General features: G+C 46.8%; 1 protein-coding gene across 9 annotated transcripts in view; it reads right to left on the minus strand.

Annotated features, from left to right (window-relative positions):
- Bcat1 (branched chain amino acid transaminase 1) overlaps nucleotides 1-14506 on the minus strand; it is a 70544-nt gene that overhangs the window by 24457 nt on the left and 31581 nt on the right. For all 9 annotated transcript variants that reach the window (XM_021654202.2, XM_021654195.2, XM_060384474.1 and 6 more), the window contains 2 exons: nucleotides 7382-7492; nucleotides 5432-5551 (listed from right to left, as the gene is read on the minus strand). In XM_021654202.2, coding sequence (XP_021509877.1) covers nucleotides 5432-5551; nucleotides 7382-7492 — 231 coding nt within the window. The remainder of the gene's footprint in view (nucleotides 1-5431; nucleotides 5552-7381; nucleotides 7493-14506) is intronic.

The raw sequence follows: 14506 nt of genomic DNA on the forward strand, positions 1-14506 counted from the left end.
ACCCGCTGCCATGCTGCCCCGACCATTATAGGCTCTCCCTCTGGAGTCGTGAGCTCACATGCCCTTCCTTTGATAAGTGGCCTTGCTCATGGAGTTTTACCACAGCGGCAGAAAAGTGATCAATACAAATGATAAGGAACCCAGACACAGCGTAAATTACAGACACAACATGCTGGCTGCTTTCTAAGGGCCACATCTAGCTTTTAAATTTCTGAGTGAACTGTTTTTCTTATGTACAACCTAATAGCATTTGACACCTCACTGGGTGGGACACACACACACACACACACACACTATTTCACACAATTGTATTATACTAAAAAAGTATAATCATGAAAAAATGAAATCATTTTTTTTTCTGTACTATATGTCACCTCATTTGGACTGAGGAGGCAGATCTGTGGCGGATCCCACAAAGCCCTGTAGCTTTTCCACCATAGTACAAAAGCAAATTTCACTTTGAATCAGTTTGCCTCCTTGACCTTGACAAGGTAGTTTGCATCTGTCCCACTAGGTGGTGGCAGAGAGCACAGGCAGAGAGAAAGGTAGGCTTCAGGACCTCTAGAAAAGGCATCTCGAGCCATTTCATTCACATCCACATCCTTAGCAACAGCTAAGTTACATGATGGCATTTTTCAGTGCTGGCCAAAGCTGTGTGTAGGAATGTGACTTCGTAGTTTTTAAAACTTTAGCCAGGTCCACTCACATCTGCAAGCCTGAAGTTCCCCTGTGGAGCATGGCTTAGGAACCTTCCATCGCTTACCTGCATAGTCTGTCCATGAAAAGAACTCACTGAGGGTGAAGAGGTGGCAGGTAAGAGCACTGGCTGCTCTTTGGTTCCCAGCACCCACACTGTCTCCCAACTGTCTGTAATTCCAACCCCAGGAGACTCAGGGCCCTTTCCTGGCCTCAAGTGGGCATTGCACCCACGTGCACAGATAATACACGCAGACAAAACACTCACAGGCATAAAATAAAAATAATTAGACCGTCAAAGAACTCACTGACTTTCCTTGGGGAGCAGCCAGGGAGAAACTCTCAAAGCCACTGCAATACTAAGTGGGAGTCAATGCCACCCTGAGCTCCAAGAAGGAGCTTGGTAACAGCCCCCACACACACACACACACAAACACACGCTTGGGACCCCTGACTTATCCCCTTGCTCCAATCCTCTCTTCTACCCTGAAAAGCGACTTAGATCACAAGTTCCCATTAGGGGAGTTTTATTCTGTGATGTCAATCAAATGATAGGCAACAAAATTCTGGGATGATGAAAAGTTGTTTCTGATTAAGCAAAAGCCGTGAAATTAAGCAAGAACTAAGGATGTCAGCCACCAGTGAGGGCTTCGAGCACTTCCAACAGGTCTGTTTGTCTCCAGAACACATTTCAGGGTGGTTCTGTTTTAGATGTGAAGGACAGGGTCTCCATACGTAGCCCAGGCTAGCCTCAGACTCTGAGCAATCCTCCTGTGTCAGCCTCCCATGTACCGCGGTTACAGGAACACGCCACCACTCTTGGCTACCGCTTGGGGCAGGGGGTTGTTTCTGAGGAGAAGCTGTGAGTTTAACACACACACTAGGTACGCGTAATACCACTGCGCTAGAGCCAGCCTTCCCAGAGACAATTGGCTGGACTTTGTATTCCCCAGTAATTTAAATAAAGAATGGAAAAGGCTGTAACATTTCAGAGACCACACTGAGGCTGAAACACTAATGCTGGTGTGTGTGTGTGTGTGTGTGTGTGTGTGTGTGTGTGTGCAGGGACAGAGGAAGAGCGTTTCCTAAGCTTCACAATCGTGGGACACAGCTGTGCTCCTCACAGACTATGGCGCTTAGGTGTGGTGAGAAAGAAAGGCTACTTCACAGTGAGAATTCCTTCTTTCTGGGTCACCCCGAATTCCCTGCACGGAAAGGCTGATGTCACGGGTTGTTTGAAGGGTGGCAGAAAGGAGTCAGTGAGCTGAGAAATTTCATTAGTGTGGCCTCAGCGGCGGAGAGCAGAGGCGCACCCAGGACAATTCTGGCCAAAGCAAACAGAAGCAAAGCATAGGTGCCTGGGCCCTCGGGGCTCACGGGGGCCTCAAAGCAGCCTTTCTCTCTCACTGGAGAAAAGGCTTCGGAGTGAAAGAAGAAAATGGAGTCATGGCATAAACCTGTCATCTCAGCGCTTGGGAGGCTGAGGCAGGAGGATTAAGGGGTCAAGATAATCTTGGCGATGTAAGACTTTAAAAAAATGAAGAACTTAGGGCTGGAGAGAGGGCTCCAGGGAGTTAAGAGAGCCTGTGGCTCTTGCGGTTCCTAAGTCAAACACTGGCTCCCAGGGATTCAAAACCCTCTTCTGGTCTAAACCATCAACTGCACACATACCAAACTCACACAAGCACACACACACAGAGAATGAAAAATAAACCCTTTTAAAAAATAAAATGGAAAACAAATGGCAAGGAATCTGTAAATGAGGGGTGCTGTTATGCCCAAGGAAGGCATCTATGTGGTGCACATACAAACATGCAGACAGCAGACATATGATAACATACATATAATAACAACAGCAATAATCAACGCAGTACCCAAGACCTTCCCTGAATGCACATGCTGCTGCCTGGCCTCCTCCCATGGCTCTCACACTCTGTGTGCTGTGCTCAGCATGGTGTGCCCATTCAGCTCCCCCGCCCTCTCCACCACCTTCCACACCCCTATCGACAACTGACTCGTGCCCTCTGAAATCCATGCCGAAGCCCCGACTTTCTGCATTAATGGCTTCTCGCTGCTGTGATAAAACAAACAAAGCAGCAGGAGCAACTCCATGACAAAAAGACTGGCTCACATTTGAAGGCGCATCCGTTCTGGTGGGAAAGGGTGGCACAGGGACTGTGGAGCGTCTGGCCACGCTGTGGCACAGTCAGGAAGCAGACAGTTTCCCTTTTAAAGGGTCAAGGGCTCAAGCCCATGGGTTGGTGCCAGCCACATTCAGGACAGGTCTTTTCTGCTCAGCTAAACCTCTCCATTAACGCCCTCACAGACTCACCTAGGGTCAGTGTCTCCTGGGGGACTGCGAAAGCAGTTGGCAGCCAGTGAGGATGGACCGTCACAGCTCCGATGTGACTGTCCTAAGACACGGGGCCTTAGGCGGCACTTACATCAAGTGAGCTCTCAAAAAGTAAAGCCTCCAGCTGGACTTGGTCCTTACAAAGGAAAAAGGCCACTAAAACTCTGTTCCTTATTGGTAGACAAGGGCCAGCGAGGACTGGTTGGAAGGGAAGCCTCACCGGAAGCCAGCCACGATCAGGCTCAGATGCCCAGCTTCCAAAACACAGCAGAGTAACTGTGGCTTAAGCTACCCAGGCTGCAGGGGTTGGGGGGAGGCTTACCGACTCAATGCTTGGTCCCAGTTGGTGGCTACGTCTGGGAAGGCTGTGGAACCACCCAGGAGGGTGCAACCATTGCTGGAGGAAGTCAGTCACTGGGCTTTGAGGGTTTGTATCCTGACCCCACTTCCTCCGTTCTCAACCCCACCCCCCACCCTCCACCCCTCACCCCCAGTGTGGATGAAAATGTGACCTGCCAGCTTCCTGCTCCCGCCACTTCCCTCTGCCTGTGGCCACACCGGCCCTGCCATGGCGAACTTTCTTCCAGGACCTCACATAAGCTGAAATAAACCGTTTCCCAGGCAGCTTTTGGTCACGGTCTTTAATCACAGCAATAGAAAAGTCATGAAGTCCCGGTGGCATTGTGACAGAGCAGCCATCACACTGAACTCATCCCCCCTCCATCCAAGCTCTCCCCCCTCACACACCCCAGCCTGAGTTAGCTGCTCGTGATACCCGCCCCTCAGCATCCTGCTTATCACGTGTAGACCAACACGCGTTGCCCTCTTAGCTCTCCTGATTTCTTTCTGGTTCGATAACCAGTGAACTCTATAAACTGTAGGGCCATCTTAATCATGCACTGTGTGTGTGCCTGGTCCGTGCGGAGGCCAGGAGGGCTTTGGATTCCCTGTGACTGGAGCTATGGATGGCTGTGAGCCACCTTATGGGTGCTAGAAACTAAACGTGGGTTTTTGCAGGAGCAACAGGTGTTGTTAGTGACTAGCTTGTCAAGCATTTGCAGAAAGACGACACATTCTTAGTAAGATGGCCATAGAGGCAGCCACGGAGGCGTGCACCGGCAATTTCAAACATTTGAGAGCCTGAGGCGGGAGGATCACCGTGCAGCCAAGGCCAGCCTGGGCTACACTGTGAGTTCAGGCCCACCCAGACTACACAAGACCTTGTCATATACAAACAAAACCACCACATTTGAAGGTCACCCCAGCCTTTCACGGGCTCTGCTATTAGGTAACAACTCTGTCCTCTGGCTTCCTTTGCAGGGACTCTGAACATCATCTCTGAGAACAGTGACTCCACGCTTAGACTGACAAACACCCCCACGGACCGAGCAGAAAAGGACAAGGCAGCCTGGGTCTCTGCATGGGTGCTGAAACCCTCGGTAAAGACACCTCCCAGATGTCAGGCCTAGCAGGGCACGGAAAGCAAGAATGCCCAGGCCCAGCAGGGCACGGAGAGCAAGAATGCCACCCTGGAATTCAGGAAGACGGTGGCCTTGTCCTCACTCTCCCCAGCTCACTATCCTCAACTCCTGCAGCCAGTCTGAGAGCAAAGCTGCTTCCTGGGTTCCTGACGCGGAGTAAAGAAAGGTCTCATCCCCCCCACCCCCAGCACAGAAATGAAGCCCACTTCGACAGAATCGATGAGAGATGGATGTGGTCCTAGAGCTAACCCTCCAAAGGTCTGTGTGAGGAGAGGCACACCCCCACCCCACCCTCACCCCACCCCACCCCACCCCCGCAGGCTCAGCACTAGCATCAGCCTTGATGGGGGTAGGGGGCAAACATCACCATCATCCTTTTTCCTTCAGTTAATCCTGGGGGAATTACCTACAGTTACCAAATTGATGGTGACAAACTGTTACCGGCAAAGCCTAAAATACATGCTAACTCATTTTTTCACGTGAAAGATGGCCTCAACAATTGGGAGGATGAATGGAAACGTGAATGACACTGGGACAGGTGTGTGTGTGTGTGCGTGTGTGTGTGTTTATGTGTTTCAAAACACACCCTAAAAGCTTAACAAAGAAAAGCAGGCTGGAGACAAAGCCCAGCTAAACATGCAAGCCCCCAGCTTCAGCCTTTAGTACCGTAAAATGACATTTGGGGCGCACAAGCTGTCTCCGTGAGGATGCCAGCCCTTGCTGCCAACCCTAACTCTGCAAGCTCCATCCCACACCCCACAAAGCAGAAGGAAAGAACCAACACTCCACACACACTGAGGGCACACACGCCCACTCACACACATACATAAAATAAATAAATAATCTTAAAAGACGTTTTAAATCATAAAAACCTCCCCCCAGATAGAGAGCCGGTCCGTACCTCGGTTCCGATGAATGTGGGGCGGACGTAGAGGCTGGCGGAGGTGGAGTAGGGGACCCACTCCTGGTCTATCTGTAGAAGCCGCAGAATGCACGCTAGAAGCTCCTCCTTGTCAAACACCTGAGAAGACAGAATCCCCAGTGAGGCCGACCAAGGACGCGACACAGACTTGGGGATCAGAGAACTGACAGACGCTCAGCTTCCCCCTGTTACAGTCCCAGTCGGCTCCTGAGCAACTTTTATTTTACTCTCCTACAACGTGCAACATCAGGAAAGGCATCCGTGATAAATGCTGAGAACATGTCTGTGAATCCCTCTGGCAAAATAAAAATCATATAAGCATGAGTAATTCGTAAGAAAAAAGAAAAAGTTAGACTCCCTGAGGCTTAAAGATGGCTCAGCTTGTAAAGGGATGTGCTGCCACCTGAATTCACTCCCTAGAACCCACAGGGTACAGAGGGAGCCAAGCTGTGTTTTGAATACTTGCCTCCCTTCCCCCAAATAAACTGAGAAACAAACAAAATCAGATTTTTGAAAAAGAAATTAGATCCCTATTAACCTTACTCCCACATCAGTTATAATTACATTTTACACTCAAATGTAACAAATTATGATTTTTTAAAAAAAATGGACATCTGTGGCCTCTTATTAAAACTCCATATCAATTATAATTGGATTTTATACTCAAATCTAATGAAATATTATGACTTCTATTTTAAAATTGACATCTGTGACCTCCTATTCTCAATTGTAAATGGATATTATGATCACGTGTAACGAAATATCATGGCTTCGAAATATCATGGCTTCTATTTTAAAAATTAACGGTATTGGCTGGGTGGAGGTGGTTGGTGCACGCCTTTACTCCCAGCACTTGAGAGGCAGAGGCAGGTGGATCTCTGAGTTCAAGGCCACCCTGGGCTACAGAGTTGTTCTAGGACACAGAGAAACTGTCTTAAAAAATTAATATAGGATAGATAGATAGATAGATAGATAGATAGATAGATAGATAGATAGATAGATAGATAGATGATAGATGATAGATAGATAGATAGATAGATAGATAGATAGATAGATGACAGATAGATAGATAGATAGATAGATAGATAGATAGATAGATAGATAGATAATATATACAACTTTAAGGTTCAAAACAACTTCTTACTCAGGAAACATAAAAACACAAACCACTAAGGAAAATAAAGATAAAATTTGTGTTTGAAAGTTGAGGGCTCCTGCCTTTTCAACACAGGAAGCTGCTGCTGAGGCGCCAGTGAGGAATGGCGCCAGTGTGTGCTATGACCTGAACGATGGGCAGAAAGACGGGCAGCTGATTCCTCAGGGGACAACTCCATGCCAAAAGGTGACAGAAACGCTTTGTAAAATGGTCAAGCAGTTTCCATGGAGCCACAGGCCGGAGAGGGACACCTTCAGGACTCAGTGAGCTACACAAGGCGGAGCAGTGCCACATGCTAGCATGACCACCGTGCATGGATGTCATTACGGCTACAAAGGCAACCCATGTCACCTCGTCAGGTCTTGGGTGCAGGTGGCCAGACATGAAGTTTGATCAATCCCATGGTGCTCAGGCTAGGAAATCAAAGAAAGCTCAGCCCACTTTCCTGGCCTCCTCCTGAGTGACCTCAGACAAGCAGGTTAGGCTCCCTGGGCTGGGCTTTCATGCTCTTCTCCTACAGAGGCCCTAGAATTCACACAGTAAGATGGCTCAGCAGGTGAAGGCACTTGCCATCCACCCATGTGGCCGAGAGAACTGACTCCTGCAAGATGTCCTCTGACCTTTCATTGAAGGGTTCACGTAATTAAGGTCAGCATTCACATTCGAACGGTTCGCCTGAAAAGCAGATGCAATTATTCAGCAGTGGCTTTTTTCCTTTTGTTTTCTTTGGATTAAGGGGATGGGATGAAACTGAAGGGAACAAATGTACGTACTGGCAGAGTGCTCCTGACGGCGGAGCGGTGCATCCTGCTCATGTTGAGGTCTGGTCGGAACAGCCGGATCTTATTGTCGACTCCCCGGAAAGCCTTCAAGCCTTCGAACAGCTGAGGAAGAGAGCAAGGTCCCAGAAGGTCACTAACGACAATCTCAGTGGTCAGGCAGCTGCCCGGGGCCTCAACTTCAGATGACTCAGTTCACAAAACATGTTAGAATGACTGGACTAGGCAGGGGGGAGCAGGAGAACTGTGAGGATAGGAAGGGGGACCCCTTCATGCTGGACCTGATGGGCAAGCAGCAAGGGATGATCTAAAGTATCCTGGAAACACTTCCTCCCTCTCCTGGTCAGGAGCAAGAGAAGCTAAGCATACAGCTTCGGATAAGAAGAGAGGGAGGGGGAGGGCAGAGGGGAAAGAGGAAGAGGAGAGGGAGAAGGAAAGGAGGGGAGAGACCAACCAGCCTAGGTCCTTTCATGCATGCCAAGATTTCCTGCCAACAGAGGATGACCACATCTGGAGGGGAGCGCTCCCATCACAGCCTGGGCACAGCTGGAGGGGAGTGCTCCCATCACGGGTGAGCACATCTGGAGGAGAGTGCTCCCGTCACAGGTGACCACTGCCCTCCAGGCTCTTCCAGGACACCCTGGAAGTCCCATCTCAACACAAGGAGAATGAAGAGAGAACCTAGGGACTTGCTCAGGTTACTCGGGCACAGGGTGATGTCCTCAGAAGAGACTTCGCCCTGGATTGTCTTTATCCAGTTATCAACCTGCCGTGCTCAGTGGTCTGAGTAACCAGTTATTGGCAGAACTAGATGAGGCCTCCAGGTGTGGACATCAACAGCTTCGTGAGGGCGCAGAGTGGTTGAGCTACAGAAGATCCTGGTTGATTTCTTTTCTTTCCTTTCATTTTTCTGTTTATTTTGTGGATACAAGTGTCTGCCCACATATGTGTATGTGTGTGTGAACTGCGCACGCACAGTGGTGCAGCGGCCAGGAAATGGTGTGTGGTCTCCTAAAACGAAGCTACAGGTGGCTATGAGGCGTCATGAACCCGGGTCCTCTCCACAGGCAGAAGGTACTTCCAGCCACCCGGCTGTCTCTCCCGGCCTGCTCTCTCTTTTCCCCGGCACTGAGGTTTGAACCCAGGGCTGTGAGCATTCAGGCGTCCACTGCACCAGTGAGCCCCTCCCCCTCAAAATTCCAGTGTCCCTTCAGCAAGAGTACGATTGCTGGTAACAATGTTTCCCATCACTTTACTCGAGATGACAGAGCCATTTAATTTCTTCTTCTGCAGCATCTGCTAAATGTCCAACTCTGAATAATGCTATCATGTTCTTTAAAGCTAAAACAGTGTCGCTAACAGAAATGTGACAGGCTTGGCTCACTTTTCCCCTCAGGCTGCAGTAGTAAAGTACAGCGGGCTGAAGTGAGCTGTGACGTAGCTGCTTGGTCATCCAAAACTTTAAAATGATGTTTACTGGAAAACTGCCGTTCAGTAAAATGACGGTGGCTGGCAAGACGGCTCAGCAGAGAAACATGACTGCCTCCAAGCTTGGCTGCCTGAGTTCAATCCCCAGCACCTCAATGAGGGTGAGATGCACTCCTCTCACCTCCACAGGTACACCATGGTGATCTCATGACCTCCTTACGCACACACACACACACACACACACACACTGAAGGGGGTGGGTGAGAAGGAAAGATTTGTGAACTGAACTTCTCTGAAAACGAAACCTCTAGGCTAGAGTTGGAATGTTGCGGATCTAGAACCCAAAGAGTCCTGAGTTACTTTTCATCTCGACGGCCGTTAATGACCCACCTGTTTATAACCCAACATTTTCCTGAGTATCAAGGGGAACATCAACCAGAAGCTGGGAGGACGTCACCACAGGGCAGGATCTCTGCTTAGCTGACCTGCTGCCACGTCCCCACCAGGACATTCCTTAAGTGATCGTTCTGTGACATTTCCACAGTGGGCCGTGTGGTGACTGTTTGGCTCAGAATACCCTGCCTTTTACCCCTTTGCACAAGAGCTATGTTTCACACACCATCTACCTGCCTCTGTGTGCAAGAGTGGTCCCAGGAAAAACAGGACTCGCCTGAGAGCCTGGACAAGGACACGTATCAGAAAAGTACTGCTTCGAGACACGTGAAGGAGCACACGCTGCCCCCAGACCCCAGTGACCACACTGCACAGCTGTGACCTGCTCCCTGGGCAGGTAGGAGAGGGCCAAGGGACAGGCAGACCTGGACCCAAACCTTCCCCGTGCACGGAGGGCTTTAAAATCGCCCTCCACCATGGCCTTAGGCAAGGTCCTATGGATTTTAACCCTGAAGCCAGTGAATGCCATGAGACTTGGCCCCCACCCCACCCCCCATCCATCCAGTGCCCTGGAGCAATCATGCCGTGGACAGTTTATTGGACCGCTGTTGCCAAATGCCCCATGGTCATCACCGGGCCAGGTCAGGACGGCCGCTCAGACAGCACCCTGGCAGCCCCCTGTCTCAAGAGCCTGGGTCCCACAGAGCTGACGCATGGTGGGCTGCTTTGCTGATTTGGGGGTAAAGAGGGTGGGGTCATGTTTTCATCCTACTGTTTTCAGAGCTGCAAAACTGCAGTCTCTTCTGGGCTGCTGGGCCCCTTCCTACCTCTAAAGCTGCCTCCCTGCCCCTGTCCTTTCCCGAGGATGAGGTTCCCTCTAGAGAACCCGGCCTGACCGCTGGTAAAGCCCTGGTACCAGGCACTGAGGTTCTCTGGCTCAGCCAGGCTAAGCCCCTGGCCTGACCTGCTATTAGGCTGACGAAGCACTAGCCGAGGGGTCCAGCCATTTCCCCTTCTCGATCACAGGTTTATTCATATTCTCTCTCCTTTGCTAAGCCTCTGGCCTCCACACGTATTCACCCTAGTCAAATGTCTAATATTATCTAGTAACGCTAAGAGCAATCAGTAAAATTAAAATTTCTCTTTTCTCACAGTTCTGTTTCTCTACGCTCGCTCTCCCACATGATTTGATTGAATTATCTCTAAGATTGTACTTTCCAACTCTTAAAAATAATTTTTTTTAAATCCTCTCATTTCTTTTTCTGCTTTCCAAAAAGAAAAAAAAAATCTCAAGATAACGTTGTAAACGTATCTAAAGATTTGTAATTTACTATTGGATATAATCTTTTAGATCTAAGTTCAGACTCTTGTTTAGGCCACGTGTGTGTCTACATACATATTTCTAACGCCCATAAAAACACGGATGTTTTTAAATACCTTAAGATGACCGCAGGGCTTACAGCCTGCCGTGTCTACACCGATGTAAGGTGGCCACGTGGTAAGAAGCCACATTTATAAAACTTCTTAGTCATAATCAACTCTGTTCATTTTCTCTCCTTTTAGACTAAGAAAGCAACAAGTCTCATTGTAAATTGGTATGGACTTTTCTATAGACCCAAAGTTATATTTTTACGACATGCTATATATATACGTATATATGAATATATATAATACTATATATATACACTATATTACATTATATATAATACTATATATATACTATATTACATTATATATAATACTATATATATACTATATTACATTATATATATACTATATTACATTATATATACTATATTATATATATACTATATTACATTATATATATATACTATATTACATTATATATATACTATATTATATATATACTATATTACATTATATATATACTATATTATATATATACTATATTACATTATATATATAATACTATATATATATATACCACATTACATTATATATATAATACTATATATATATAATACTGTGTGTGTGTGTGTGTGTGTGTGTGTGTGTGTGTGTGTTTCAACCCTGGTTAAAAATAATTTTTATATGATGTTAAAATTTCAAGATTATAAGGGTCTATTCAAGCTAATTTAAAAGGTATGTCTAACTGCCTATGTCTTTACCAGTTCCTAAATGAAGGAATGAATGAATGAATGAATGCTGTTTCTCCCGTCTGTGATCAAGGTTCACCACTAGGCTTTTTGGCTAATAGGTTTGGTATAATAAATTCAAATGTAATTTCATAATTGTTTTATACTGTTCTACTACATTGTTGATTCTAAAGCTCGTAACTCAGGGTTACTAGCTAAGAGTTTTTGTCTAGTTCTGTTAAACCATGATATGATTCCAAAGATACCCTAAATTGAGATACATTAATTTTAGGGGCACTCACTTGTTTACAGTATTAAAACTTGGTCATTATGCTCTTATCTTCACTCTCAAAAAGTTTTTTAAAAACATAATCATTGCCCTAGAAGTATGTTTAGTCTTGTTTTCTAAATTATAGCCTTAGACTTTTATATGCTGTAGAGCTTTTATAAACTATGTCATACAAAAACTGTTATGCTCTCTCTTTATGGACTATGTTTATGTTTTTAAGGCTCCAACTTCACAGGGATGAAACCTAAAGTCTTAGTCTTTAATGACTGAGATTGGCTTTTTATTGATTGAGGGATTAATCATTACTTAATATTTAGATCTATTTAAAATAGACATGGTCCTCAAACAGCTACAGAATATGTATGATCACAGATCATAGCATTCTGTTTTATGTTTGCAAGGTGTGGTTTAGGGCAGATAACTAAGTACAGGCTTAGATTGTTTAACTCAAATGTGCTGGCCTTCAAATCTCCCAGAGATCTGCTGAATATGGCATTTAACGTGTTTAAACAAATTGTGACAGAGGGAGTCCCAAATCCTAGCAGTAGCTCCCCAAGGTCTCCGAGAAGAGTCGAGTACTGACAGATGACTTCAGCTCTGGACTGTGGTATGCTAACAACTGGGCAAGACTTCCCCAACTTCTCACCCTCGCTAGGGCCCAGCCTGAACTGTGGACAAACTGAACACCTGGAGAGTCATTGCTGAAAAGTGAAGTGAGGTCAGGCTCTCACATGTTCCTCCACAGAGAAAGCCTCTCGTCCTCTGTGCCTGATGGCCAGACTGTCCCTGGCCACATTGCCATGAAAACCACAGGAGCCTGACAACTGTCTAGATAATGGACTATGACTCACTAGTCGTCGCTGTCTTTTTGATAGAAACATAGATTCATTTAGACAACAATTTATCCTTCTCAGGTCTCTGATTATGTTGATGGCTAAGACAGGCGTTAAGCCTCACTCCCAGAACTGCTGCTGTCAGGTCTAGAGAGTCTGCCTCGTCACCAGACTCAAAAGGCAGGTCTCGGATGTAACCTTTTACCATTCCTTCAGCAAAAACAAATGAGCAAACACACACAAAAACCTCACTTTACAACAAACAAATGCTCACAGCAGTCTCATCTATGTCACATGATAAAGAGAAAAAAGGCCTAAAGGTACAAAAGCTTAAGTTACGAGGGTCTAAAAGGGTCTAAAAGTTTGAGGGTCTAACAAGGTGTTTTAAGGGTGATAAATACACATTATGAAGGTTGCAAGGTTTAAGGGGATTTCAGGTATGCTAAAAAGATAAAAACTCTTCATAGTTCTTCCTGCTGCTATGCTACGGTTGTATTAACTGTCCAAAGCCTTGACATTTATCACTAGAGCTCCAAGTTATTAATCTAACTTTGACAAAAACATTCTACTATACGATCCACTATCATGGATCCAAACTCAAGGTTTTAAGTCTCCTTTGCTTTGTCTTTTACGTATAGACTTAACAGTCGTTTTTCATTGTGCTAGACTTGTATATACCCAGTCTTATGGACAGAGGAGGAAGTGTCTCTCTCTCTCCCCTCCTTCACAAAAGGCTTCTGCCTTCCCAGAGCTCACCTTAAAGCTGTTAACACAAAGCTGTGCGCCTGCTGCCGTTTTCTACAGTACATGCACTGAAGACTACAATGGCGATGCTAACATGTCTAACGTTTATCTCCTTTGTAAACTTGAAAGGGATTCTCAGAAGCTACAGGAAATCCAGCCATATCTACCGCTCAGATCAGTTGCGCTCCAGATACGGTACTGTACCTATTACCTATCTCAGAGGATGGGATTCCTCCTCCTTTCCCTGCTTTTGGGACTCCCCTTTCTGGCTACCTGCCCGCCACATTCCTGCACCCAACACCGGCTGACTGGTGCGTCTTCCCTTCTGATCGGCGTAAATGCTCTCTAGCGACCTACATCCTTACCTAGGACCTTGGGTTCCATGGGTGAGATCTTCCCTCTACTAACATAGTTTCACTTCCTTCCCCTCTGCGTCTATGGAAACCTAGCGCTAGGTAGGTGTCCGCCACAGGCAACTGGGCCTTGGTCTCTGACCAACACTCATGAGCTGGTGGAATTGGTTGTGCCAATCTCCTGAGTCAAACCTTGTCCTTGGCATGTCTCAGACAGGCCACTGACCTTCCCAGTGGGTACAGCCCATTCATCTGTTCCTCCAAGCTTCCCATCGGGTTCTCTTCTGGGGAATTTTAGAGTGCCCGCATTAAGGGCTTCCAAGCTTACATGCCTCTGCAACCAAACTTGGCCTCAATGTCCCTTAGATGACAAATTACTACCAGTGACTGGGTAAACAGAGAATCCCATATTCAAGTTTTTTTTTTTCTTCTTCGCTCCAAACCTTCCCTCTGCTCCCTCTCCCTAAAGTTTCAAATGTACACCCAAAAGAATTTTTCTTTGTAACCTACTTAACTTTGTCTTCTTCCCATATGTATGTTCCAGTACCCTGCCAGGTGTTTCCTAGCCCCAACACAGCGCCAAAGCAGCTACCCACAGGTGCTCCAATCCAACCTCGCCAGACCTACACTCTCTCAGCCATAGATATTCTCACAGATCCTGGATAGCAACAAGACAGCCTGCTCTTCCTGGGCTTGGCCAACATTTCAGCCTTTTGGTCTCCCTATCGCCAACCCAGTGTCAGCAGGAAGTAGACAAAGATGATTAATTTATTCCCCCATTATCCATTTATCAACAAAAGGCTGGAATGGTGTGCTTCAGGCCTGGGACAAACAGGTCCAGGTTCTCCCAGCATTCCTTGGTTCTTATCTACTGCAATGCAAGGCTGACAAACCCCACCCTCAGCCCTGAACTTCCCAGGGCAGAGGCTTCCCCTCCTCCTCACCATGTAATCTGGACATTTTGGTGCTCTTGCTTCCCCCCC

Source organism: Meriones unguiculatus, chromosome 5 (genome assembly GCF_030254825.1).
Source record: "Meriones unguiculatus strain TT.TT164.6M chromosome 5, Bangor_MerUng_6.1, whole genome shotgun sequence".
NCBI lineage: Eukaryota > Metazoa > Chordata > Mammalia > Rodentia > Muridae > Meriones > Meriones unguiculatus.